The sequence below is a fragment of the Vitis riparia genome, chromosome 5 (assembly GCF_004353265.1).
Source record: "Vitis riparia cultivar Riparia Gloire de Montpellier isolate 1030 chromosome 5, EGFV_Vit.rip_1.0, whole genome shotgun sequence".
In the NCBI taxonomy this organism is placed as follows: Eukaryota; Viridiplantae; Streptophyta; class Magnoliopsida; order Vitales; family Vitaceae; genus Vitis; species Vitis riparia.
Genome location: NC_048435.1, coordinates 12,493,333 through 12,519,800, shown reverse-complemented (window position 1 = coordinate 12,519,800; position 26,468 = coordinate 12,493,333). Strand labels below are relative to the sequence as shown.

General features: G+C 29.6%; 3 protein-coding genes across 4 annotated transcripts; 1 reads left to right on the top strand and 2 right to left on the bottom strand.

The window, feature by feature from the left end:
* Window positions 1-1,130: 1,130 nt before the first annotated feature.
* Window positions 1,131-6,053, bottom strand: LOC117915051 (ankyrin repeat-containing protein At5g02620-like). 2 transcript variants are annotated; one of them, XM_034830612.1, is made up of 4 exons: window positions 5,669-6,053; window positions 4,210-4,918; window positions 3,540-4,084; window positions 1,131-1,870 (listed from the first exon to the last, which is right to left on the bottom strand). In XM_034830612.1, exons 1-4 carry the CDS (start codon window positions 5,963-5,965, stop codon window positions 1,220-1,222), a joined length of 2,202 nt encoding a protein of 733 aa, XP_034686503.1. In that variant the 5' UTR covers window positions 5,966-6,053; the 3' UTR covers window positions 1,131-1,219. The 2 variants fall into 2 exon arrangements, with proteins under 2 accessions (XP_034686503.1, XP_034686505.1); XM_034830614.1 differs by having other exon boundaries at window positions 4,210-4,858.
* Window positions 6,054-17,067: 11,014 nt separating this feature from the next.
* Window positions 17,068-17,706, top strand: LOC117915175 (mitogen-activated protein kinase kinase kinase 17-like). The gene is made up of 2 exons (XM_034830744.1): window positions 17,068-17,516; window positions 17,628-17,706. The coding sequence occupies exons 1-2, from the start codon at window positions 17,068-17,070 to the stop codon at window positions 17,704-17,706; spliced, it is 528 nt and encodes a 175-aa protein (XP_034686635.1).
* A 1,548-nt stretch (window positions 17,707-19,254) lies between these two features.
* On the bottom strand, window positions 19,255-23,426 carry LOC117914200 (protein ACCELERATED CELL DEATH 6-like). Its single transcript, XM_034829428.1, has 4 exons — window positions 22,602-23,426; window positions 21,897-22,441; window positions 20,458-20,589; window positions 19,255-20,064 (listed from the first exon to the last, which is right to left on the bottom strand). The coding sequence occupies exons 1-4, from the start codon at window positions 23,350-23,352 to the stop codon at window positions 19,408-19,410; spliced, it is 2,085 nt and encodes a 694-aa protein (XP_034685319.1). The 5' UTR covers window positions 23,353-23,426; the 3' UTR covers window positions 19,255-19,407.
* Between the last annotated feature and the right edge of the window lie 3,042 nt (window positions 23,427-26,468).

Here is a 26,468-nt window from a genome sequence, read left to right as displayed (position 1 = left end):
CTTCCAGGGTAAGAGTGTCATGACTATACATCTAGATGTTAGATAAGAGATGCCCCAACCTATTGTCCTAGGTGGAGTTACAAGCTATGTTTCTCGTTTCCTAAGGGGGTGAATATTCAACAAGGTGGAGATTGTTAGTATGTGGCTCATATTAAGTGGAAAACATATAGAGAAAAAGGGGCAAATGTCCTCATTCCACTCAGGGAGCGAACGATAGGTGCCCCCCGCGGTACGGTTCAAGGGTATTTTTGGAATTTCATTACCTGAGGGTTAGTATAAATACCCTTTTATGTAACCCTAATTTGAGATATAGTGAAAGTCTTCTTCCCTGTTCCCGTGGACGTACGCAATCCACCAAACCACATTAAATCTGTGTGTGTTTTCTTTTGTTTTTCTCTAATTTCTTCTCTAGGAATCGTTGCACAAACATCAATAGTATTCGAGTAAAAAATGGTGTCGAGGTTCCATGATGTGAAGTTGTTAAACAACCTATCGAGCCTAAAAAATGTTTTGAGATCTAATAAGTGAATTGAGATTGTTTCTATAATTAATTAATTGATGAATACAATTTCTAAGATCAACAATAATATATCACGATACATAGTGGTGATTATAAGAAAAAGAATATAAAGAGTAACTAAAGCCAACACTTGGAATTTTGTAATAAATGATTTATAGAATGAAGTTCTAATTTCTTAATTTAATATCAGTTATATTAGAATTAATTTATAAATTAAATCCTAATTTCCTTAATATCGAGCCCATAATAATCAATTCTAACTTTATTAGTATCAATCATAGATATGTCATCATTAGGATTTAAATCAATGAAGTACAAAAATAATTTATTAAAATTGATTTCATTAATAGAATCTTATAAAAAAAAGCTTATAACAAATTTGATTTTATTGATATCAATGAATAAAATAAAATAAATAATTTATATAAAAAATCGATTTTATTAATATAGGCTTATAAAAATCATTTGTAAAAACAATTTTGATTATATTAACCTCAATGAATCAACTGCATCCAAATTTACAATAATTACTAATCTTATTCATAACCACAGTCATATGCATTGACTCTCAGCTCACACAAGTACATCTAAAATATAATTCCCACTACAATACAAACTTATTGTTAAAATAAGACAGTGGAGCCAGTTCTCTCTCTCTCCTTTCAGAAAGAGCTCATCCAAAGATCCGAAAGCCCTCATCTACACATCTGCATTTTCTTTTCTTTTATACCCCATATTCAGCTTGTTAAACAAAGCGACTATTTTCTTTTTGAGCAGAGATTTTATTCTGTAAGCCATGTACAGAATCTTACCTCTAAAATGTTGAAATTCAAATATAAGGCAGAGGAAAAAGCAAGAGCATAGGATGCAAGTGAGGAATGAAAGGGCAGAGTAATGTGGTAAAACAACGTACAAGCCGGTTGCGAAAGCGATGGCCATTGCTCCCATCCCAACCATGGTCAAACTAAGGGCCCAAAGTAAGTGTTTTTCAAGGTACTCCCCATGTTTACGCATGGTCATTAAAAAGTGAAGAAATACGGCGCATAGTGAAGATACCATGGCTATGCTATCCGTCACAACAAATGCTTTGAAAGCTGCTTTCTTTGATAAAATTGCCTTGCCATCATCATCCTTGTAACCACCGGGTAAGGTGAAACCCGCTGCAAAAGTTACTGTTGTTATAAGCGCAGAAACTATCAAATGGGTTTGACTCCTTTTTTGTAATTCAGAGGTGCGTTTCTCCCGGTACTCTTTGCTTCTTTTCTTTCTCTCCGATTTCTTCTTTAGCTTCTCCATAAACAAAGATCTAGTTTCAGGGATATCATACTCCAAGTCAGTTTGGATATCATCCTGAAATCAGAGGTGAAGAACATTTAAATTTAATTCAATTGATGAATCCATTTTTTTCACATTCAGTCACTCATTGGTGGGTAAACAAGTGAATGAAAATATGATACAAGTAATGCATCCATCAAACTTAACCAACCTTTAATTAAATACATCAAATCAAGCTTATTTCTTCCAGGAGATCTGCGGTTAATTGAGTTATTTGTTTGTTATAAAACTTTTTAACGAAAATAGTATGATGAGCGCCAATTTATTTAAATTTCAACATCAACATAAATTATTCAATAAATCCAATAAATTTATAAACAAGGAAAAAAGTTCCTTATTTTCCTTTCATTTTTATTTTTATATTTTAGCTCTCATAAGTTTTGGAATAGATGTTTTGCAATTATCTCCACAATAAAGATAAACTAGGGTCTTAATAATAATTATAATAATAATAGGTAAAAGATAAATTAGAAAAAGAATCATGCACCCTTATTCTCCTTTATTTTTACCATTGGGAGGTATAGGTAATAATTCCATGAGAGTACAAAAGAATAAAAGAATGAAGACAAAATAAAATTTTATTAACTCTTTATCCTATTCACCTTCTACTACTACTACTACTTTAAAATGTGATAAATAAAATAGTTAAAATGTGGGAAAGAAAAAATATTTTCTTGATGTTATGTTTGGTTCTTGAGAAGTCTTTAAGACTATTTTGGTCATGGAAAATGATAAAAAATAAAAAAATAAAATAAAAAGTTGAAAACAAATGTTAAGGCTATGTTTAATATTTCTTAAAAATATAAGAGAAAATGTGAAGAGAAGAAAATAGAGAAAAACAATGAAGAGAAATAAACAAAACCTTTGTATTTTTCATAAACCAAATATAGTTTGAGAAGGATCCATGAAAAAATAAAAAAATAAAAAATGGAAATAATAAAATGTTTTCCTTCGAAAATGTGGAAAAGGTTTGAAAAGAGTGCATTTCTTAATAATTAAATTTTTTTCTTAACTTTCTTATGAACCTACAAAATAAGAGAAAATCTTATAAATTGTTCTTATCTTTTTATTTTCTTCTTTTTTTCCTTTTCTTTTCCTCAAATTAAACTTAAACAACATTTTGATTTTGGAAAGTAATGGAAAAAAATATATATTAAGAAAAATGGTTTTTTTTTTTTTTCACATTTGGACACAAGTGAAAAATTAACAAGAAAAAAATTACTAAATAAAAGATACTAACGATTTTTCTTCCCATTTTCTTTTTTTTTTTTTATGAAAAAAAGTTTATGCCAAGTACATTCCTCTTAAACTTAAATTTCTTTTGCTTAATTTCTCAATGAACAATGAAAAGCAAGAAACATTTTATAATTTTTTTTTTCCTCTATTTCCTTTTTTTTCCTTTTCTCTATTATCCTATCCTAAAACTTTGGAGAGAAGAAAATAAAAAAACTAGCTAATGCTTCGGTAAGGGATCCTATTCCCAACATGAGTCGATTGCCTACGGATGAAAGGATGGTAAGTTTAGGTGGAAGGAAACCAATTACATAGTGAAAAGCAACAAAACATGGCATATTTCAAAATAAAATATACTTAATTCAAATGAGCACAAGCAATTTGAGAACGATAGTAAAAGGAGCATTTTGGGGAAAAAAAACATATAACTCAAGTGATGTGGGAGCCTTACCTTTTTCCCTGAAATGTCCTCCTTGGCCCTCAAAATTATGTCGTAAGCTGTCAAGTTTTCATTGTTTTTCGCCTTCTTATCCACTTGAGGCCGCCATATGAAACCAAGACCAAAAATTTGGTAAGAAGAGAGTAGGTGGAGGGGTGTGTTTCCTTGAGCATCTTTCTCAGTTACAAGTCCTCTGACGTTTAACCAATTATTTTCAAAGTAATTACTAGGCTTAGAATCATAGTCTCCCCTTTTCATCATGGCAAAGTGAAAAACATTATTGCCCTTGTCATCGACCTGCTCTCGACAACCAGGAGAGTGAGATAGAATCTTCTCTACTATTTTTGTATGATGGTGGAAAGATGCAATATGAAGGGCAGTTTTGTTCCCATCTTTGCTCCTAAGGTAGGCTACACTCTCTTCTGATTTTTCTAGCAATAGCTGCACTATTTCCGGATCACAACCTCTCTCTGCAGCACAGTGAAGTGGAGACCAACCATTCTTATCTACTTCTTTGGTGAGGTTTGGCTTCCATCCCAATATCGTCTTTGTCATTTCTAATTAATAGATAAAGGAAAAAAAAGTTTTAAGAAAATTAAGGAAATGAACAAAATAGAGACATTTTCCCTTTTAATCTACATACGAGGGAATAACATAATCATTAGTATTATGAAAATACTACCTCGGTCATTACATATTACAGCAGCGTGCAAGGCCGTTCTACACATGAAGCCAGTGTAAAGGGGTGAAGTACCAGCTGCCTCACTTTTGTCTATGATTAGTTTCACCAAGCCTGTAAATCCTCTCTCTGCAGCCATGTAAAGAGGAGTCATACCTGAATCATTAGCACCATAGAGAAACCCGGGGTCCTCCTCAATCAATAACTCCACCACATTAGAATGCTCAAATCGCACTGCCTCGTGCAAGGCTGTGTTTTTCTCCTTATTTGTCATCCTGATCAACATCTTCTTATCTACTCCATCACTAGTTTCAATATCTACAGGAGGTTTTTTGGCAGCCTCTAAAAGAGCTTTCACGACCTTCGAATGCCCTTCCCTTTCTGCAAGGTGAAGTGGAGTGTTCTCTTTCATATTAGGGCGTTGCAGTAGAGATGAACATGAAGGCAAGCTAAGGATCCATTTCACACACTCCATTTGACCAAATTCGCATGCAATATGGAGTATCGTGTTATGCTTTGGGCTTAACTGGAGTTGAAATTCAGAAATTTTCTGGGCGAGGACTGTCATGTCCCCCTTTGCTGCCGCCTTATACACAGGGTCATCCATGGGTGTGATGTCAGTTTGGCTACCATCTCCATCTTGAGCTGCAACCTGATTCGAATTAGAACCTGAGTTAACATTCAACAATTCTGCATCGTGGCTGTCGACACCCTGAAAATTTGTGGCAAAATGCAAAGAAAGGAGGAAAAGTAAAAATAAATAAAAATGAAAATAAAAAATAATTAGAAAATCAATAAATTATATTTATACATTACTTCAAACTCATTTAATTCATTTTAACTATTTTATATAAAGGTTAAATAATTTTAAAATGAATACGTGTTTAACTAATTTTAATTATATTTAATTTTTTTAATGATAAAACTAAACATGAGAAAATAATTTTATTTGATTTTTTTTCTTTTTTTGCTACTTTTTGGAACTAAACATAGTCTAAGTATTGATTAGGTCCTTCAATCCTCTCAAATAAAAGTGAATTGAACTAAAGCTAAATGAGTGGAAGTGATCTATTATGCCATTATGTTGTAAACTGTAATCTAAAAAAGATACCTTCCTAGAAGGGAGAAGTTAAAAAATGATAAAGGGCTTAAAAAGAGTTTAGGATGAAAGGTAAGAATTCTACTTGACTTGAACTCAAAAATTATTCATCATATTCTCCATTAAATAAGCAACCAAAAAACAAATAAACTCCTAAATAAATTATCCAACAACCTATTAAAATAAAGCCTATAGTCAAAACTCTTCTCATAATCACGCATTCCACTCTTACAAATTAGTCGGAAGCATATATTTGTTTTAGAATCACACATTCCACTCTTAAAAATTAGTAGGAGCATGTATTTGATTTTATTTGACCAAATCTAAGACTTTAGTGCATTGTAACTAATCAATGATAAGTACCTTAGTTGTGCTTTGATATTTTGTTTGCAAAGTGTCCCATGCTTCCTTAGACTTTGTTGCCTTTGAAATTTGAGGAAAAATGCTCTCTGTGATTGCTTGTTGAATAAAAAACAATGCCTTAGCATCATTCTTTAGTACGTCTCTAATAGCATCTCTTGGAATTTCCTCTTCTACATAACCCTTATCCACAAGCTCCCACAGATCTTCAGAGATAAAAAGAGTCCTCATCTTTATGCTCCAAGTATCATATCCATTTCCTTCAAAAAATGGGATGGTAGGTTGGATTAGGATAACCATCTGATCAACTTGACTATGATACCAGATGATAATCCAAAAAAGATGTGTTTTCTACAATTGCAAGGAAGATAGAAGTTAAAAAATAACAAAGCACTTCAAATGAATTGAAATTTCATTCTTTAGACTTCCCATTAAATAAAGCGCCTACTAGGCATTGCTTGAAAGGTGGTCCTCTTTATTGGATAGTTGAGTGGTGTAGTGAAGGTGCATATGTCCTTTCCCTATCCTGGAAGTAAAGCACCTTGTAGATGTAGCTTGGAAGGTGGTTCTCTTTCTTGAAAAGTTGTGTAATGGAGAGAAGGCGCATATGTCCTTTCCCTTCCATGGTCTCTTCTTTCTTTAGTTTTCCTCCTCGTATTAGGTATGCTTGGTTTTTGAAAAATTAAGAGAAAATTAGAGGGAAAAAATAGAGAAGAAAAATAGAAATAAAATTAAATAAAAATAAAAAATAAATTTAAAATTAATAAATTATTTTTATATATTATTTGAAACTTATTTTATTTATTTTTTTCTCTTTCATGTTAAAAATTAAATAATAATCTAAAATAATAATTTTTAATAATATTTTATTTAAAATAAATAATAAATAAAGTTTAACTTTTTTAACATGTAAATGAGTTAAGTTTTTCATTTCATGTACACATTTAGCACTGAATTACGAACATTGTATTGTAGAATGTTTTGATTTAATCTCCAATTAAGTAGAGCATTTTTTTTAATTCAAAATTATTCTTAAAAATTACAAAATCCATTAAAGAATTTAAATTATTAATTATGTCTTAATTTATAATTTATTTATCTAAATTCAAAGAATATAGTTAGAAAAACAATGAACTAATGACTCATAATATATCAATTTTGACCTATTATTGTTTTTAGTAATTAGATCTATTTTTTCAACTCCAAATTATTTTTAAAAATTATTATACTCATTAATAAATTCAATAGAATGTTTCACTTGATTTGAAGTTCATTTTTAAAGTGAGAAAATTTATAAAATATAATTATGTGCAAAATGATAATAATAATAATAGAGTCATTATGAATCAATTTTTATCCATAAATTTTTCGTATAAATAATTTAATTATTTGAGTTCCAAATTATTTTTAAAATTACTAAACTTGTTAGTGAATTGAACAAATTAAATCTTGTTTAATTTGGAACTTATTTTCTTGGTGAAAAAAATTAAAAATAATGATTCTATGTAGAATAGAAATAATAGAGTCATTCTAGACCAATTTTTGTCCATAAATTTCTAATATTGATTAAATTATTATTTAAGTTTTAAGTTATTTTTATAAATTATAAGACTCGTTAATGAATCCAACGTACTAATTTTTGTTTAATTTGGAAGTCATTTGCCCAGTAAAAAAATATAAAAAATAATGATTTCATGTAGAAAAGAAACATTAATAAACTAGTTCTAAACTAATTTTTATCTATAATTTTTTTGTATTAATTGGTTCAGTATTTGAGTTTTTAAATATTTTAAAAAATTATTAGACTTGTTAATGAATTCATCACATTAATTTTTGTTTAATTTAGAGTTTATTTTCCTAATGAAAAAAAATCAAAAAATAATGATTCTGTGTAAAAGAAAAACAATAAAATCGTTGTAAACTAATTTTTGTCCATAAATTTTTATATTAATTGATTTACTAATTGCGTTTTTAAATACTTTTAAAAATTATTAGACTTATTAATGAATTGTTTAATTTAAAGTTTATTTACTAGTTGAAAAAAATCACAAAATAATGATTATATGTAAAAGAGAAACAATAAAGTTGTTTTAAATTAATTTAAAAAGTTACTAAACTCATTAATAAATTTAACACATTAAGTTTTGCTTAATTTGGAGTTTATTTGGCTAATAAAAAAAATTTTACAAAATTTTTATATATAAAAAGAAAACTAACCCAAACATTTAAAATAAATTTTGGTTTATGACTTTCTAATGTTATTAAGTTCCATGACTTTTTAGTATTAATTAAATCGGTTTTTGAGTTTCAAATTAGTTTTGAAAATTGATAAATTTTATGTATGAAGTGTAGTTTGATTTGAAATTTATTTGCTTAATGAAAAATTTTAAATAAGTTAAAAGAGATTTAGAAAAACACATATAATTTAAATGAATATCATATTTAAAGATTTTTTATATCAATATTAGATTATGGAGAGAGAAAAAAAAATGATATCATGTTCTGGTTTTTTTTTTTTTTTTTGCAGTTTTTCTAAAATTTTATATGTTTTCTTTTTGTTTTTAAAAATTAGTGAAAACGACTTCTATTTATTCTTCAAAAAATGTTCTCTATTTCATTTTTTAAAAAAAAATTGATTTTAGAGAATAACAGACAAACAAAGTTAGAAATTTTTAAAAATAATTTTTTATTTAAAAAAAAAAATTGTTTTTAAATCACATAACTAAATAAGATCTATATTTTTTTAATATCTGATTTTTTTTAAAACTATTTTTAAAAATCAATAACTCTAATATAAAGCTTTAAAGGTTCTTATATTTTATATAGAAAGTCACTACTTTTTTCTATAAAAAAAATGTATAAACAAACACTTTAATAAATAATTTTTTATTTATTTGTTAATAACATTTATTAAAATTTATGAATAAAAAAATCGCATTACGTTGTTAACTATATAAAACATTTTTTTAAGATTAAATATTATAATACCAAATAATATTATATATTAATATTATTATGGTGACCTTGCTAGTTTTCTCTTTTTTTCCAGTCAACTTTCAGTTAGGGTTTTTTTTTTTTTTTTTTTCTTTTTAAATTTGGTTAAGAGAACAAACTTAACTCCATTTGCCTTCATTTGAGAGGAAAAAAAAAAAACCCTCAAATCCATGACCTAAACCTCTAATTTATAGATATTTGGATCCCACAATCCGCACCTTCAATTCTGATTTTTCCATTTTAGATCCAAGAAGCTGAAGGCTCCTCAAACAACCAAAATGAACAACACACATACAGTTCAACAAATAAACTATAAAAAAAAAAAAGGTAAAACCAAAACCCAGAAAGGAATATGCAAAATTAAAACAACCCATCCCACAATCCCAACATACAATTTTTTTTCCCTTCAATTTTCTTGTAAACCAATCAAATCCCATCAATCTTTTTTTGTACGATTCTAAAAAATGGAGCTTCAGAGATCAACACTAGAAGTGCATCTAGGGTTTGCAGTGGTGTCTCTAGAAGATGATGCCTTCTTTTGTGACGAAGCTTGTGGGATGCAGAAGAATAGCTTGATGGTAACATCGTTGGACAACATCAACAGTACACATGATAGCGTCATTGGGAACTTCACAGAATGGAGAGTAAGAGAAGCAGTGGAAAGCTAGGGTTTCAAAGATACTTTATACACATGACTTTTTAAGGAGTGTGTAATGTGGTATATGGTGGAGGGTACACATTATGTTGGTAAACGGGGTGAGGTAGGGCGGAGTAAAACCAAACCCGTCCCAAATCTGAGTATTCAAAAGCTTCTCCAAACCCATCTCGAACTTGAATAAAAGCCTTCCATACACATTCCAATAGGGGAGGGGCAGGCGGATTATCCTCTAAGCTTAACCCATTATCATCCCTAAGCAGATTCATTATCAACTTTCATTTGAAATGATAGTATCACTCTTATACAAAATCAAACCAGCAACAGGGCACAATGAAAGCAAATTAGTGTGGAGTAGACAAAATTATCCATACAAAAAAAAAAGTTAAAGTGCTATATTTAATTTAAAATTTATGATTATTTATTTTATTTTCTTATTTTATTATTTTACTAATTTCGTATCTTTATCTTTTTCTAAACAGGAAGAATAGGTGAGATTTTTTACAAGAAGATGGGATTCTAATATACCTACGTTTCTTACTTGATTCTTCTAAGCTAGATAACTTATGAAGTAATTGATAGAAAAGGCTTCTATTGTTTGAAATTATCTTATTTGATTCAAGTCAAATTTATACAACAAAATCAGTATATTTTGGGAGAAGAGGACCAATTAACTCTATGTACAAGTGGCATATTTTCTCTTATGAAAGCACATTTGTCTCAAAATTCAAGTTCAAACATTTTCTAACCCATATTCTTTTTTATTATTATAATAATGTTAACCAAACTTTTATAAACTTTATGCAGAAATAATTATTTTAAAAAACAATTTTTGATGCATAAACAAAATAAATGTAAATATTAAAATAATGATCATATTCTTACCTTGATCCATGAAGTGAGATTGAATCACTTTGTGAATTGTATTGTTAAGGTTTTCAACTTACTACTCTTATATAATGGATGGGTCACTTGTGTGGTATATGTTGTTGAAAATAAAACAACAAAAAGACATAAGAATGAGAGTGTGGCTTGGGATCTCAACTTATAAAAAATTGTACATCTCTTAGTTTTCCCATCAAAGACTATATGGGAGTTATACTCATTATTTACACCCATTATGTACAAATTAATGGGTAATGGTGGGTTATGAACTTGAATTCATCTCTATAATTACATAAGTTATACTTTTCCATTTTCCTCCATTACTCATAAACATAATGTACCAAATAAATTTCATAATGATGGGGTTACAAAAGTTGTAACACCACATTCATATGAGTTAAATTTTCTAACTCCCCATTTATAATTTGAGTCTTCCATACATAAGACCCTTGGATGCCCAATCAATTGATTCACCTATGTATCAATTGATACCCTTAAATAATATTTATACAAATGTAATTATATATGGCCACACATTATAGGAAAAAAGCTAACAATCTCCCACTTGGCCTACATAATTATATTTGTAATAGATTAAAACATAATATGGCCATAACAATTTCTCAAAAATAGGCATCCCTTACATTAAAATTATGTTTCATGGAACCACTAACACCAAATCATTGAAATGATTGGATCACACAACGATCCAATATTCTTCAAGGATTATAGTACTAGCACCTCCATTAACATCAATCAGTGACTTTTATGACATTAGCAACATTAAGGTGATAATGCTAATTCATTCACATAATGGTCCCATCAACTTTTAAACATCTAGATTGTGCACAGAATGGATGTATAAAAGTAACATAATAATCATCAATATATCATAATCAAGAACTTTATTCTCATTATAATGTGATCACATGCATTAGACTCTCAATCAATCTAAAATTGACAAACTTGCCACCAAGCCCATGCGCGCAACATAATCCGTAAAAAGCTTAGGTGGAAACCTTTTGTCAATGGATCTGCCAACATGAGTGTATTTTTAATATGTTCAATAGAGACAACTCCATTTTGAACTTTCTCCCTTACAACCAGATACTTAATATCAATGTGTTTTATCCTCCTGTAGTCTTATTATTTTTGGAGAATCGCATAGTAGCACTATTATCACAATATATTCTCAATGGTCTCATTATCGAATCAATAACATGAAGCCCTGAGACAAAGTTTCTCAACCATATTGCATGACCTATGGCTTCATAACATGCTACATATTCTGCCTCCATTGTAGAAGAAGCTATCAGTGATTGCTTATGGCTCTTCCATGAAATAGGTCCATTTGATAACATAAAAATATAGCCAGATGTAGACTTTCTGGTATCCTTACAGCCAGCATAATCAGAATCAGAATAACCAATAATCTCTAGATTATTTGTTCTTCTGTATGTAAGCATGTAGTCCTTAGTCCTTTGCAAATAACGCAATACTTTCTTTATTGCTTTCCAATGATCAATACCTGGATTACTTTGGTATCGACCAAGCATGCCTACCACATAGGTTATTTCTAGTCGAGTGCAAACTTGAGCATACATGATACTCCCTATTGCAGAAACATAAGGAATTTTGTCCATTTGTTTCTTTTCAAGATCATTTTTGGGACATTGAAGTTCACAAAATATGTCCCCTTTCACAACAGCAGCAACACTACTAGAACAATTTTGCATGTTGAGTCTTTTAAGAACTTTTTCAATATAATTCTTTTGGGATAATCCACGTGACCTATCTCGATGAATTTCAATTCCTATCACATAGGATGCTTCACCAAGATCTTTCATATCAAAATTATTGGATAAAAATTGTTTGGTCTCCAAAATCATTCCCATATAGTTGCTAGCAAGCAACATATCATCAATATACAATACAATAATACAAATTTTGCTCCCACTGATCTTAAGGTATATACATTGATCCACTAGATTCTCTTTCAAACCAAAAGTGATGAGAATTTCATGGAACTTAAGATACCATTGTCTAGAAGCCTGCTTTAGACCATATATGGACTTTTTAAGTTTACATACCATATGTGCCTTGCCTTTAACCTGAAAACCCTCAGGTTGATCCATATAAACCTCTTCATGCAAGTCACCATTCAAAAAGGCAGTTTTAACGTCCATTTGATGTAACTCTAAGTCAAAATGAGCTACTAAAGCCATGACTATTCTTAAGGAATCTTTCTTAGAAACAGGAGAAAATGTTTCCTTATAGTCGATTCCTTCTTTTTGAGTGTATCCTTTTGCAACTAATGTAGCCTTGTATCTTTCGACATTGCCCTTAGAATCATGTTTGGTTTTATAAATCCATTTGCAACCAATAGTTTTAATTTCTTTAGGCAATTCTACAAGATCCCAAACTTCATTATCTTTCATTGATTTCAACTCTTCTTCCATAGCATAAAGCCATAGAGTTGAATTTTCACTATTGATGGCTTGACCATAAGAAGTAGGATCACTTTCCAAGCCAACATCATAATCACACTCATTAAGATAAACTTCATAGTCATTTGATATAGCAGCTCTCTTTGTGATCTACGTAAAGATACTTCTGTAGTTGGTACATTCTCTTTTTCATTACGAGAAACCTCTTGAGTTACACCATATTCCATCATTGGTGTTGATACTTCATTAGAGGTTAACTTTTTAAGCTCAGTTCCCCCACCAAAATATTCATTTTCTAAAAACATAGCATGTCTAGTTTCAACAATTTTAGGGCCCTAACCATGACAGTAAAATCTAAAACCTTTTTATCTTTCAGGATAGCCAATGAAATTACAACTTATGGTTTTAGAATCCAATTTCTTTATTTGGGGGTTAAAAATTTTAGCTTCAGCTAGACATCCCCATTCATGTAAATAATTCAAAGTCGATTTCCTACCCATCTATAACTCATAAGGAGTTTTAGGTACAACCTTAGTAGGAACACGATTGAGAATGTGAACAGCAATTTTCAATGCTTCACCCCACAAAAATTTAGGCAAGGTTGAGTTACTCATCATACTTCTCACCATGTCAATTAGAGTACGATTTTGTCGCTTTGCTACACCATTTTGCTCTGGTGTTCCAGGCATTGTGTAGTTTGCAATGATACCATGCTCTCTTAAAAATAAGGCAAAAACACTACGATGTTGACCTGATTCGGTGAACCTACCATAATATTCACCACCTCTATCAAATATTACACTTTTAATTCACTGATTGAGTTGATTTTCAACTTCAGCTTTTTCACGAATAAGATACACATAAGAATACCTTGAAAAGTCATCAATAAAACTAATAAAGTACTTATGTCCATTGATAGTTAGAATTGAATAAGGTCCCCAAATGTCAGAATGAATACATTCTAACAATTCAGTAGCCTTTGAGGCACCCTTTTTCCTAACCTTAGTGTATTTTCCCTTTATGCATTCAACACAACTAGTAAAATTAGAAAAATCAAGTGAAGTCAAAATTTCATCTTTAATAAGACGTTCCATCCTTTTTCTTGAAATGTGACCCAATCGCTTATGCCACAATATGGATGAATTTTCATTCACTCGATTTCGCTTTTTAGAGAATTCATACACATGATAAGATAAAAGAGACTGTGAATATTTGCAATCTAAATTCAATGAATAAAGATTACCATGTAAAGTGCCAGAGCCAACCAAACAAGAAAACTCCATTATTTCCAAACTTCAATTCATAACCATAAGAATCAAGTCTTGGAACTGAAATTAGGTTTCTAGTAAAAACAGGAACATAAACTGTATCTACTAAATCCATAATGAAACCAGTATCCAAAATTAAATGAAGAATGACAATAGCCTCAATTTCCACTTTTGTTCCATTTCCCAAAGTAATGGTTCGCTCTCCTTTACTTAGTCTCTTGCTTGTAAGGTATCTCTGCAATGAATTCATTATGTGAATGCTTGCACCAGTGTCAATCCACCAAGAGTTTGGTGGTATATCAACTAAATAAGATTCATATGATACTAAGCATTGAGTTTTACCTTTCTTTTCCAACCAAGCCTTAAAGCCAGAACAATCTCTTCTTTTGTGACCTTTCTTGTGGCAAAAATGACATTGTATCTTATTTTCGTCCTTTTTCCCATTGTGAGATACATCGTTGCCTTGCTTTTTTTCTTACCTTTACCTTTCTTAAAGGATTTTTTTATTTGGACCAATAGTGAGGTGAGCCATATCGGGCTTTTCCACTTTAAGTCTCTCTTCTTCTTGAACACACATGGCAATTAGTTCACTCATTTTCCACTTATCCTTATGAGTATTATAATTAATTTTGAAAGGACCAAATTGTGAAGGAAGGGAAGTCATTATGAAGTGAACAAGAAAACCTTTAGAAATTGCCATGTCTATTCCTTTTAATTGAGAAGCCATGTCACTCATCTTCATGATGTGCTCATGTACACCACTATGACCATCATATTTCATTGTTATCATTTTGATCATAAGAGTACTTGCCAAGGACTTGGAAGTTCCTAATAATTGCTCTTCAACTGATTTAATATAGCTCATTGCATTATCTGAATCTAGGATTGCTCCATGAATTGCAGGAGTGATTGAACCTTTCATAATCATTAGACTCATGCGATTAGAGCGTTCTCACTTTTCACATAAAGCCTTTTGTTCATTAGTACTTTCAGAAGTAGGCTTTGTGGGTGTAGGCTCTCTTAAGGCATAGTCCAAATCCACGCAACCAAGAACAATTCCAATTTGTTCCTTTAATTTTTTAAAATTTGCCCCACTTAATTGTTCAATACCAGACAAATAGCCTGTAATAGCAGTAGGATTCATTGCTGCAAAATAAAATTTAATTCAAAAGGAAAATTATTTTATATCATAACAATATTTAACACCACACTTTACAATAATCTAACTACAACAAAAATTAAGTTAGATATCACATTAATCATAAACATAAGAGATCATATCATTGTTCTTTCATTGGACCGAACTACAATCATATAATTCAAAAGTACATTATTATAATCCTTTCGTTGGGTTGAATTATAATAATTCATAAATCATATAGATATGGCATAATTATTAAAATAAAAGTATTGAAACGTAAAGAAGTTTAATACCGTTGGGTAAAAATTTCATCAACATTTTATTATTAAACTCTTGTCATATAATCAAACATGGTGATGATCCTCCGTTGGGTTGATCAACACTTGTTTCATAAGTTGAACAACACACACATATATATATATGACCATCTTCAAACAAACAAGTAAATAAACATACATACTAGAAAAGTTATTTCTTGAGATTTCCATAATCACACATTTAAATTACTAATCATATTTTTGCAACTTTCATAAAATCTTGCAATAGATATGATTGAAATCATGAAACATTGAAAATGTGTGTTATTGCATCATTCATATGTATCACATCATATATATTTTAGTTGTCTATAAGATCAAACAATAATAAAAAAAAATGAAAAAATATGTTTTATGATCCAAAATTGATTGGCTCTAATACCAATTGTTAACCAAACTTTTATAAACTTTATGCAGAAATAATTATTTTAAAAAAAAAAAATTTGATGCATAAAACAAAATAAATGTAAATACTAAGATAATGATCATATTCTTACCTTGATCCATGAAGTGAGATTGAGTCACCTTGTAAATTGTATTGTCAAGGTCTTCAACTCACTACTCTCATATAGTGGATGGGTCACTTGTGTGGTGTATGTTGTTGAAAATAAAACAACAAAAAGATATAAGAATGAGAGTGTGGCTTGGGACCTCAACTTATAAAAAATTGTACATCTCTTAGTCTTCCCATCAAAGACTATATGGGAGTTATACTCATTATTTACACCCATTATGTACAAATTAATGGGTAATGGTGGGTTATGAACTTGAATTCATCTCTATAATTGTATAGGTTATACTTTTCCATTTTCCTCCATTACTCATAAACATAATATACCAAATAAATTTCATAATGATGGGGTTACAAAAGTTGTAACACCACATTCATATGAGTTAAATTTTCTAACTCCCCATTTATAATTTGAGTCTTCTATACATAAGACCCTTGGATGCCCAATCAATTGATTCACCTATGTATCAATTGATACCCTTAAATAATATTTACACAAATGTAATTATATATGGTCACACATTATAGAAAAAAAAGCTAACAAATAATTGATTCACTATTAATATTATTGATTTTTAGATTTTAGGTCTAATAGAATATTCTTTTCATTGATTGCATATTAAGTTGACATGTTTTCAATGCACCAACATTTTAGTTAACTTTTTTTACATGTGCGTTTGTAACTTAACCTTCACCCAAAAGATAGCTACACACTTTTTATTTGAAAATAATTATTTACTTATTTGAAGTTACTAATTATTATTTTAAAAAAATGAAAAAACATTCATGGGTAAGTACCAAAAAGAACTCAATACTTTAATGGGTCAAAATTTAACAATCGAGAATGAATTTCTCAACTAATTTACTTGATAAGTAGGTTTACTTGATAAGGAATTGTTAATAATATTTTCAAAATCAAATCGATCAGTCGAACCGATGGTTGAATAATAGTCAAACCAGTTATATTATAAATATATAATTTATATATTATATAAAATTTAAAATTTAAAATTAAAATTTTAATAATATTTCACTTTTTATATTTAATATGTTAAATTAAATCATAAAGATAAGTATAAATGTATTAATATTTTAAATTTTATTAAATATAATATGTATAATATTTAAGTTCGGAGCATAGCGCGGCGGCCGATATTTGGGCTCTAGAATGTGCGGTGGTGGAGATGGCGAGTGGGAAGCCAGCGTGGCAGTGCCAGCCGGGGACTGATGCGAATGCGTTGTTGTTTAGGATTTGGGGCGGGAAAGCGTCGCCGGAGATTCCATCGGAGTTGTCTGAGGAGGGAAAAGATTTTCTTGAAAAGTGTTTCTTGCGTGATCCGAGAAAGAGATGGACGGCGGAGATGCTTCTTGATCATCCGTTCGTCGCCGGTACCGACGTGACTGTTCCATTGAAACAGTCCGACGAAGCCTCCACTTCCCCAAGAAGTCCTTTCAATTTTCCGGAATGGGCCTCCGATCACGCCCCTTCACCGACGCCGGATTCTGAGGCCTGCTTTGACAGAGACCTCAATTCATCATCTCACTCCCGGACATCTCCCGCGGACCGAATCCTGCAACTGGTGACCGATCAGACGCCCAATTGGTCAGTTTCGGAGAGTTGGTTCACCGTCAGGTAATCATCGGCGAGCCGACGAGAAGGTTCAGAGATTTTGGAAGATTTTTTTCATCAAATCCAACGGTCCTGATCTTCACTTATTGGATTCATTATTTTGTACATAACTAGGATACACACCATTATTATCTCAATCCGGATGGCCTCAAGTAGTTTGAACGCTTCTGATTGGCCAGACAAAGCAGCCTGAGTGTACCGGAGATTTTTCCCCGAAAGGAATAAAATTTATTACGATAATATTTCATTCATCATTATATTTTTTTCTCATCATTTATTCATTAATAGTAATAATTAATCTCAATGAATCAACACTATATATTAATATTATTTTATATTATGTTATACACATTTTTAATTGTTTTGTTCAGCTAAAATTTTAATTTCTTTAATCAAAATTTTTTATTGTAAAAATAAAATAAAATTGGAATAAGACTAAATTTTCATGATGCTTTTGATGACATCCATACCTTGTAAGTACAATGACATCCATGCTTGTGATGACAATTTTGGTTATCATATCCATTTGCAGCCTGCTTTGAAATCTGGATTCGGAATTAGAATCCAAGTTAAGATTCTGCAATTTGATCCATAGCTACATGCTTCTATCATTAAGCTTATGGCTTGGAAGACCACCCTTTATTGCAAAGCTATGTGGTAACTAAGAATTAAAAAAAAATTAAGAAAAGAATTCAAATTACGAATAATTTGTTTTCTTTAAATGTGGTAACTAACAAGCCTTCATGGCAAGGTGCTCCATTAAAAATTTGCACTTGTATATGAAACACAAATGATCCATTTACGGAAAAAGGTTTCTAACTTATAATCATCGGATTATGCATCAATAAATCATGGAGATAGAATGGTCTTTAGAAGCTCCTTCAAATTATCATCTAACAACACACATGATACTATAGTATTAAAGAAATAATAATCATGGTTCAAAGTCGTGGTTGTGATCATTGACTTGGAGGCTCTCAAGACATATTAGTCTTGACATCTCACTTAATATCGGACGATATTTAAAATAAGAAAAGTAAAAATTTTAAAAATTATAAACTATTATAATAATTATTATAAATAAATAAATAGGATTAAATAAGCTTAAAAATTAATAAAATAAAATACTATGAAAAATATTAATGAAAATTGTTTTCTCTTATAATGAAAATTTTCATTGATTGCATATTAAGTTGAAATGTTTTTAATGCACCAACATTTTAGTCAACATTTTTCTACACGTGCATTTGTGAATTAATCTTTGGGCAATTAACCTTTGCCCAAAGGATAGCTACACAACTTTATAGTTGTCTATTACCAAAAAGAACATACGGTCTTAAAAGGATCAAAGTTTGCGAGCCAAGAACGGATTTGATGATTAATTTACCTTGCAAGAAGTTGTTAGGCACCCCATTAAGTCCCAAAAAGTCTTTTGATCTTTGCTAAGTTAATTGAAACAATTTGGATACTTAATTAATTAATTGATATTGGAAAGTAAAAAATAAATAATAATATTAATAATATTAAAATAAAATTTTATTATATTATGTGAATGAATAATAATAATAAAAAAAGTTTTAGGAACTGATATTATTAATATAAACTTATAAAAATCGTTTGTAAAAACAATTTGATTACATTGATCTCAATGAATCAATTGCATCCAAATTTACAATAATTATTAATCTTATTCATATATAATCACAGCTGTATCCATTGACTTTCAGCTCAGACAAGCCAGGACTTCAATACTCTACGTACATCTACAAATATAGTTCCAATTCCAATACAAATTCGTTGTAAAAATAAAAGACGGTAGGGCATTGTTTAACTTTCCTTGCTGAGGACTCTTCTTTTTCAATATGAATACGCTTAGAGCAGGTTCTTTCCCCTCTCAGAAAAGAGCCCATCCAAATATCCGAGAGTCCTCACCTACACATTTGCTTGTCAAAGTCAAACAGACGAACAAACACTCGAAAACAATTTCTGAGAGCCCAGAGGTTATAGAGACTATTTTTCCTTTGAGCCATGAACAGATTCTTCTAACCATGCCCGAAATCATACCTCTCCAATTTTGAAAATATTCCAATATAAAGGAGAGGAAAAAGCAAGAGCAGAGGATGCAAGTGAAGAATGAAAGGGCAGAGGAATGTGGTAAAACAGCGTACAAGCCGGTTGCGAAAGCGATGGCCATTGCTCCCATGCCAATCATGGTCAAAATAAAGGCCCAAATCAAGTGCTTTGCAAGGAACTCCTCCCCTTTACGCATGGTCATAAAAAAGTGAAGAAATACAGCGCATAGTGAGGAGACCATGGCTATGGTATCCGTCACAACAAACGCTCCGAAAGCTACTTTCTTTGATAAAATTGCCTTGCCATCATCCTGCTTGTAACCACCGGGTAAGGTGAAACCCGCAGCAAAAGTTACTGTTGTTATAAGCGCAGAAACTATCAAATGGGTTTCGCCTTGTTTTTGTAATGCAGAGGTACGTTTCTCCTTGTCCTCTTTGCTTTCTTTCTTTTTCTTCAATTTTTGAATTCTTTCCTGAAACTGAATAAGAGGAACATTGCAATTTAATTCAATTGATGAATCAATTTTTGTCACATTCAGTCACTCATTGTTGGGTAAACAAGCCATTGAAAATCTGATACAAATGATAAATGCGTCTAACTTAAATACAATAGCAAATCAAGCTTATTTATTCCAAAAGATTGAGGTTAATGGAGTTATTTGTTTGCTCTAAACCTTCTTAATAAAAATAGTATGATGAGTACCAATTTACTTAAATTTCAACACCAATATAAATTATTAAATAAATCCAATGAATTTATCTTATTTCCAAACATATTTAAGAGTAACAAAACATAGCATATTTCAAAGAAAATATATATTTTCGTTCAAATGAGCTCAAACATATAACTGAAAGTGATGTGGGAGCCTTACATTTTTCCCAAAAATGTCCCCCTCCATCCCTTCGTAAACTGTCAAGTATTTCTCCCATTTCTTAGTTTCCTTCTCCCAAAACGAAGATCTAGTTTCAGGCATAACCATCTCGAAGGCACCTTGGATCATATCCTGAAATTGAATAAAAGGAACATTTCAATTTAATTGATGAATCCGTTTTTTTCACATTCAGTCACTCATTGCTGGGTAAACAAGCCAATGAAAATCTGATACGTACAAGTGAGAAATGCATCTGACTTAAACAACCTTTAATTGAATACATCCAATCAAGCTTATTTATTCCAAGAGATCTGGGGTTAATCGACTTACTTGTTGGTTCTAAAACTTCTTAATAAAAATAGCATGATGAGTGCCAACTTATTTAAATTTGAACATCAGCATATTCAATAAATCCAATAAATTTAGAGACAAGGAAAAAAGTTATAAGTTTCCTTTCATTTATATTTTTAATTTTTAACTCTTACAAGTTTTGGAATATATGTTTTTCAATTATCTTGACAACAATGATAAGATAAACAAGAGTCTTACTAATAATAATGATAATGATAATAATAATAATAGGTAAAAGATAGATTAGAAAAAGAATTATGCACCCTTATTATCCTTTAATTTTACCATATTTTTTCATTTAGGAGGAATAGGTAATAATTCCATGGCAGTTAAAAAAATAGAAGGAAGACAAAATAAAATTTTATTAACTCTTTATCCTATTCTTCTACTACTTTAAAATGTGATAAAAATATTTAAAATGTGAAAAAGAAAAAAAAAATTCTTGATGTTATGTTTGGTTCTTGAAAAATCTTAAGATTTTTTTGCTCGTAGAAAATGATAAAAGAAAATAAAAGAAAAAGTGAAAACAAATAATAAGGCTATGTTTATTTTCAAAAAATATAAGGAAAAAATTGAAGAGAAGAAAAATATAAAGAAATAAACATAGCCTTACTAGTGTTTTTCATTAACCAAATATAGTCCGAGAAGAATCCATGAAAATATAAAAAATAAAACTAGAAACAATAAAATATTTTCCTTAGAAAAAAGTGGAAAAAGTTTGGAAAACGTGCATTTCTCAACAATTTAATCTTTTGTTTTCTAAACATTTTTATGAACGATAAAATAAGAGAAAATCTTATAAATTGTTCTTACCTTTTTATTTTTGTCTCTTTTTATTTTTCCTTTCCTCAAATTAATCTTAAACTACATTTGATTTTAGAAAGTAAAGGAAAAAATATTAAGAAAAATGGTCTCTTTTTTTTCTTTCTTTTTTTTTGACATTTGGATACAAGTGAAAAAAATGATAAAAAAATATATAAAAATAAAAATTATACTATAAAAAGGACTACCTATTCAACCCTTTCCTAGGTAGTTTCATAACAAATTATCTAACATTCACGTATAATTGAAGCGATGTGAGACTTTACCTTTTTCTTGGAAATGTCCTTCTCGGCCCTTGAAATTATGTCGTAAGCTGTCAAGTTTTCGCTATTATACGCCTTCTTATCCACATTCCAATTGAATACGAACCGATAATCTGAAATTTGATAAGAAGAGAGCGAGTGGATGGGTGTGTTTCCTTGAGCATCTTTCTCATTTACAAGTCCTGTGGCTGTTAACCATTCATTTTCAAAGTAATCACTAGGCTTATAATCATGGTCTCCCTTTTTCATCATGGAAAAGTGAAAAACATTATGGCCGTCGTTATCGACTTGCTCGCAACAATCTGGATAGTGAGATAGGAGCTCCTCTATTATGTTTTGATGATGGTAGAAAGATGCAATATGAAGGGCAGTCTTGTTACCATCTCTGATCCCAAGATATGCTACACTCGTATCTGAATTCTCTAGCAGTTGCCTCACAATTGTTGCATCACAATTTCTCTGTGCAGCACAATGAAGTGGAGACCACCCTTTCTCATCCACTTCTTCAGTTAGAGCTGGATTCCATTCCAATATCGCCTTGGTCATTTCTGATAAATGGATAAATGAAAAAAGAGAGTAAAAAAGAAAGTTCAGAAAAATGAAGAAAATAAATAAAGTCAAATCAACCATGGCAGTTTCCCTTTTAGTCTAAATATGTGAAAATAACATAATCATTGTATTATACCCTACGTATTATGAGCATACTACCTTGGTCATTGCAGAGTACAGCGGCATGCAAGGCCGTTCTACCCATGAAGCCACTGTAGGCTGGTGAAGTGCGAGTTTTGTGACTTTTGTCTAGGATAATTTTCACTATTCCAGTAAATCCTCTCTCAGCAGCCATGTAAAGAGGAGTCCCACCAGAAACATTAGCACCATAAGTATACTTAGGGTCTTTCTCAATCAATAACTCCACCACAGAATGTCGGCCATATCGCACTGCCTCATGCAAGGCTGTGTCTTTCTCCTTATTTGTCATCGTCAACATCAACTCATCTCCAAACCCAGCTTCAATATCTATATCAGGTGCATCGCCGCCTAAAAGAGCTTTCACAACCTCAAAATGCCCTTCCCTTGCTGCAAGGTGAAGCGGAATGTCCCCTTTCAGATTAGGGCGATGCAGTAGAGATGAAGATGAACGCAACCCAAGGATCAAATTCACACAATCCAGTTGACCGAACTGGGCGGCGATGTGGAGTATTGTGTTATGCTTTGGGGTTAAATGGACTAGTAAGTCATGATCTGAAATTTTTTTGAGGACTTCAATGTTCCCCTGCGCTGCCGCCTTGTACACGTCCGCATCCATGCCTGTGATGACAGTGTGGCTGCCATCTCCATTTGCAGCCTGGTTGGAGGTCTGGGCTGGGCTAGGATCTTGAGCTACAACCTGATTGGAATTAGAATCCATGTCAAGATTCTGAAATTCTGCACTGAGGTTCGAAGCACGCAGCTGATCCATTAAGTGTTTATGGGTTGGAAGTGAAGTGATCGACTCCACTCATCATGTTTATGGATTGGAAGGTGGTCCCCCTTCGCTGCAAATGAAGTTGTGTGGTGGAGAGGAGGTGGAGATGTCCTTGCTCTCAACCAAAATATTCATTCCATAATGAGGCCAATGTTTGTGTTAATAGCAGCATAAACAAAATTTAATTTAATAAAGAATATAAAAGCAAACACTTCATCTCTGATATTTTTGTTTAATAAATTTATTGAACTGTTAATAAACTTCATCTAATTTATAGAAGGATAAAACATATTACACTTCAATGTCGATAGTTTTTAAAATAAAAAATACAGTTGCATTCCAATGTTTGCTATTAAAAATCATAAGAGATTTTTCTCATGTTTAGTATTATTTAAAAATTATTTGACAATTTATAATCTAGTGTCCATTTAGATACATTTTCTTATTTTTTGTTTTTAAAAATAAAAAAATAATAATAAATTCTATATAAAAACTATAAGCTCTTATATATATAGACTTATAGCTTATATTTTTTAAAATCACTTTAAAAAATTCAAAATTTGGGCTAGAAATTTTTTTAAAATCTTATTTTTAATATTGTACTAAATAGCATTATATATTAGTATTATTATAGGTTATCTTATACACATTTTTAAATTCTATTTTTTTTTAACAAAAATTTATTTTTCTTTTAAAAAATTATATGAATGATATAAAAAAAAAAAAGTGATAAGGATAAATTTCTAATTCATTGAATATATATACATCTCATATCTTAACTTAGAATGATATGACATGTTAAGATATTTTATACTTTGTCTATTTAATTTTTTTTTTTCCCAGATAAAAATATATTTTTCTTTAGATTCACCTACTTAAAAATTTTCTTTTCTTTTCTGTGCTTAAGGTTTTCACTTTTTTTGGTGGAAGATGTTAATTTGTTGCATGCAGGAGAGAAAGCATGTAAATCATTTCTTTGGTCTTTTTATTTATAAAAAAAAAAAGAGAGAGAGAGAAATTTAAATTAATAAAAAAATATGAAAGCAAAAACATCATGATGATAATTTTTGTTTAGTAAATTTATATTTACTGTTAATAAATTTTATATTTAAGTCATTTTATTATTGATGTAATTAAGTTATATTAATTTTTTAAAATTGTATAATTTTTTTTAAAAAAAATAATACTAAATTAGAAATAATTATTTAAAAAGCTAAATGCTAGGGAAAAAAGTCTAAAAATAGGCCCTAAACGCACTCCTCCCAGACCAGCGCTGCATGCCCAGACCCATCATCCAACCTAGGCCCAACCCCAGCCCGTGTGCTCGGAGCACATCTGAGACTAAACCTTTTTGGTGTCATGAAGTTTCGATGTGGGATTGCAAGAATTAGAATTTTTAAAAGGCAAGGACAAATCAGGAATGAAACCAAGGGGATTTGAACCCTTACCCTCAGGTTCACACTTTCACACTAACACCAGGTGGCCTACCATGCTGTTGTTTATTAAATGTACATATTATATATATAAATCGCTTACTAACACCAGTTGGGCATCCATCCTTCAAGATTAATTTTATAATATATATATATATAAATTAATCAGAAAAAATTATTATAAATAAATTAATTTTGGTTGTTGTGACTTTTATATAATAATTACATATAAAATAAATATAAATTTTTTAATAAAATTATCAAAATTTTAAAATAACAAATACTTATACAAATTATCATTTTCTTTTTATTGAATATCACAACTCATATATCATCATTTATTTTATATCATTTAATATAACTGAAGTAAATGGATCACAATTTTATTATTAAATATATTTTAAAATTAGACATTTTATAATCAAATATCATAATATTATTATGAAATGATATTTGATGTAATTTAATAATAAATGTACACTTGTGAAATTCATATTTTTATCAATCAAATATGATAAATCATATTATATATATATATATATATATATATATATATATATATATATATATATATCAAATTCTTCAACAAAACAACTTTAAAATACCTATTATATTTTTAATTACATTTTTACTAGGTTTTTGATGAATTTTAGGGCTATCGATATTTTTTTCCAAAATATCTGTCGATATATCTCCGATATATACGTAAAATCGAAATACCGATTAATATGTAATTGCCGATATTTTCATCATTAGTTAAGATATGCTTAAATGTTGAAAAGTATTATGATAAATTTTATTTTTAATTAATTTATTATAAAAAAAATAAGCAAGAAAAATAAAATTAATTTAAAATTCATGTATTTTTAAATTATTAAATCTTATAGAAAAGAGAAAAAATAAATAAAATAAATTTGAAAATACATATATATTAAAATAATTTATTAATTTTTATTTTTCTTCACCTTTTTTATTTATTCTTTTTTCTTTACATTTTTGTTATTATTTTTTAGAAACAAAACTTTCATCATTGGTTAAAATATGCTTAAATGTTGAAAAGTATTATGATAAATTTTATTTTTAATTAATTTATTATAAAAAAATAAGCAAGAAAATAAAAATTAATTTAAAATTTATGTATTTTTAAATTATTAAATCTTATAGAAAAGAGAAAAAATAAATAAAATAAATTTGAAAATACATATATATTAAAATAATTTATTAATTTTTATTTTTCTTCACCTTTTTTATTTATTCTTTTTTCTTTACATTTTTGTTATTATTTTTTAGAAACAAAACTTTCATCATTGGTTAAAATATGCTTAAATGTTGAAAAGTATTATGATAAATTTTATTTTAAATTAATTTATTATAAAAAAATAAGCAAGAAAATAAAAATTAATTTAAAATTTATATATTTTTAAATTATTAAATCTTATAGAAAAGAGAATAAATAAATAAAATAAATTTGAAAATACATATATATTAAAATAATTTATTAATTTTAAATTAATTTTTATTTTTCTTCATCTTTTTTCTTTATTCTTTTTTCTTTACATTTTTGTTATTACGTTTTAGAAACAAAACTCAACCTTAATGTAGGAGTAGGACACAAATTAAAATAAAAAGTAGGGCTAACGTGGACTTTCTATAGGCATGAGGAGGCCCTTGAAGTAT